The sequence below is a fragment of the Sinocyclocheilus grahami genome, unplaced genomic scaffold (genome assembly GCF_001515645.1).
Source record: "Sinocyclocheilus grahami isolate Dianchi unplaced genomic scaffold, SAMN03320097.WGS_v1.1 scaffold2229.1, whole genome shotgun sequence".
Lineage (NCBI taxonomy): Eukaryota > Metazoa > Chordata > Actinopteri > Cypriniformes > Cyprinidae > Sinocyclocheilus > Sinocyclocheilus grahami.
In genome coordinates, this window is record NW_015507408.1 from 8571 (window position 1) to 11466 (window position 2896).

The 2896-nt window shown below is 39.4% G+C and overlaps 1 protein-coding gene across 1 annotated transcript; it reads left to right on the plus strand.

Annotated features, from left to right (window-relative positions):
• Window position 1: 1 nt before the first annotated feature.
• On the plus strand, window positions 2-2837 carry LOC107574441 (F-actin-capping protein subunit beta-like; the record flags this gene model as incomplete). The annotated part of the gene is made up of 4 exons (XM_016260879.1): window positions 2-118; window positions 216-281; window positions 378-454; window positions 2584-2837. Coding segments are annotated over 4 exons (354 nt in total), but the record flags the coding sequence as incomplete, so codon positions are not given.
• Window positions 2838-2896: the final 59 nt, after the last annotated feature.

Genomic DNA, 2896 nt, shown 5'->3' on the forward strand with positions numbered 1-2896 from the left:
GGAGAAGTCCAGCGGCCGCACGGCTCACTATAAACTCACATCTACAGTAATGCTGTGGCTCCAGACCACCAAAACCGGCTCCGGCACCATGAACCTGGGCGGCAGCCTCACCCGACAGGTACTGCTCTGACCTCCGCTCTGTTTATAGCACTCAGTGGGGTCATGTGACCGCCTTGGGTTACCCTGTGTGTGTGTGTGTGTGTGTGTGTGTTCAGATGGAGAAAGACGAGACGGTCAGCGAATCCTCTCCTCACATCGCTAACATCGGCCGCCTGGTGGAGGTGATTCTCTCACGCAGATGCTAGTTTAGCTCTTGTCTCGTCATACACACGCTCAAACTCTCTCTGTGTGTGTGTGTGTGTGTGTGTGTGTGTCAGGACATGGAGAACAAGATCCACTCCACTCTCAACGAGATCTACTTCGGCAAGACCAAGGACATCGTCAACGGCCTGAGGTACGTCACATGACTCAAAACACCAACGCTAGAGTTAGGAACGATTCTTGATTTTTTAAAATAATTTTTTAACTAGTCGACATGAAAATGTAACTACAACATGATTCAAGTAACTTGTTCTTTATTAACCCTCTAGTTAAAGAAAATTCTATTCCGAGTGCAGCACACATGAAGCTGTCAACATGATGTAAATGTTAAACTGATCGCTTGTTAAGTAGGCCTATCTTTGCAGAAAGGATGCATGAACTACAACTACATCTTGTACAAACTTGTCTTACACATATCATATGTTCAGAAATAATAAAAATCCTAAGTCAAGGTAATTCAAATTCAGAATGACTGAAGGTGTAACAGCAGTAGAGTATTATTAACTATAAATGTTCTGTAAAAACAACAGCAGCTTTCAGTCTGTCACCGTGATGCAAACATGAAATATCAGACATACAGTAGCAGTTCTTCACAGGTTTTTTATTCGACTGCGCTGCTTTTCTATTGTTTTTCTGTGTAATCATGAACGCGTTTGACTGTTGCGCTCGCGTCTCTTGCAGCGTCTCATGAAACAACAGGCTAAAAACACATATAGATATACTTTTTTCATTATTTAAGTGCATCTGTTTTTATTTATATTTTATTAATTTTTCTTTTTTTTTTTATTATTTGTTATTTTGTTTGTTTTGGACTATGCACTTTAAGTGCTGCGCAAGTATATAAGTGCAAGTGTGTCTGTGTGTGTGTGTGTATATACAGTGGTGTGAAAAAGTGTTGGCCCCCTTCCTGATTTCTTATTTTTTTGCATGTTAGTCATTACGGAGTCTGATTCATTACGGAGTCTGATTCATTACAGAGTCTGATTCATTACAGAGTCTGATTCATTACAGAGTCAGATTCATTACCGATTTGGATTCATTACAGAGTCAGATTCATTGCAAATTCATTACAGATTCGGATTCATTACAGATTCAGATTCATTACAGATTCAGGTTCATTACAGATTCAGAATTCTGTTGAGGTTTCCTCATATTTTCACTCTCTGTCTGTCTGTGGTTTGTTGTTGTCGGGCTCCAGATCTATCGAATCTCTCCCTGATAATCAAAAGTACCGTCAGCTGCAGCAGGAGCTCTCTCAGGTTCTGACCCAGCGTCAGATCTACATTGACTAGGGTCAGAGCTGTTTGCGTGTGTTCGCCTGCAGACCTCCTTAACAGACACACTAACTGCATGCAGGTGCATTCTGGGTACTGCTCATCAATATTAACGAGTGTTCATAAGCCTCCAGTGTGGTTTAAACTGTAGTTTAATGCAGTGTTTATGATGTCAAGTTAGTTTTTTATTGCACAGTTGAGTTGTTTTCTCAGGGTTTACATGGGCCCTAAAAGTCTTGCATTTGGTTTGATCAAATTTAAAGCTATAAAAAGTAAATAGTATAATAAAAGTATTAATCATTGTTGAGCACCATTGACGAATTGACAGTGTTTGTTACCGTTTTTATATTATAATATCTTGTAGATGGTTATAAGGTGCATATTTTATGTCTTTCATCTTTTTGAATGAGCAGGTGAAGTAGTAAAGCATAGACATTTCAAAATAAGAGTCCTGCTGTATTTCAGGCTTGTTTATGATAAGAAGTCCCTCATTATGCAAAACATTTTTTACTTTACTGACAATTATTGGTATGTTGTTCCCATATTTCCCTTCTTTTTTTTGAATGAGCAGCTGAACTTTTAAGACTTAAACATTTCAAAATAAGAGTCCCGGTGTATTTATATTCTTATATTTTATATTAATATATAAGATTAATCGCGATTAATCGTTTGACAGCACTACTTGAAACTCATTCTCGTATCAGCAAAATCCAATATGGATGGATCTACTTTGTGTGAATTGATTTTAATACAACTTTAATACATATGTCTGTTTTGCTGTTGTAAGTTTGCCTGTTTAATAAAGTAAACCTCTGAGATACCGGATTTATTTTAAGGCTGTATGGGTTTGTTCTTTAACAGCATGTGGTGTTTTTATTTGTGCAGGTCTTGAAAAAGGTCTTTGATTTTAAAACTCTCCAGAAAGCTGTACGCTGACGAAATAAACCTGTCTCACTCTCTCCTCCCTCGTTTCTTTTGTGTTTTTCAGGAGCGTTCAGATGCTGGCGGATAAATCGAAGCATGAGGCTCTGAAGAACAACCTGATGCAAGTGCTTAGCCAACGCAGCAAACAGCAAAGCTAGAGACGATCACCTGCCCGTCTCTCTCTCTCCGTCTGTCTGTCTCACTCTCTCTGTCTCTCCACCTCACGGCTGTCTGTCTGCATCTGCGCAAAACAAAGGAAAAAAGAGAAAAGGCTACGCTTTTTGTTTTTGTATTTCGGCTCGTGTTTCACCTCACCCGTCTCTCTCTGTCTCTCTGTCTCTGTCTCTCTCTCTCTCTCTGTCTCTCTCTCTCTCTCT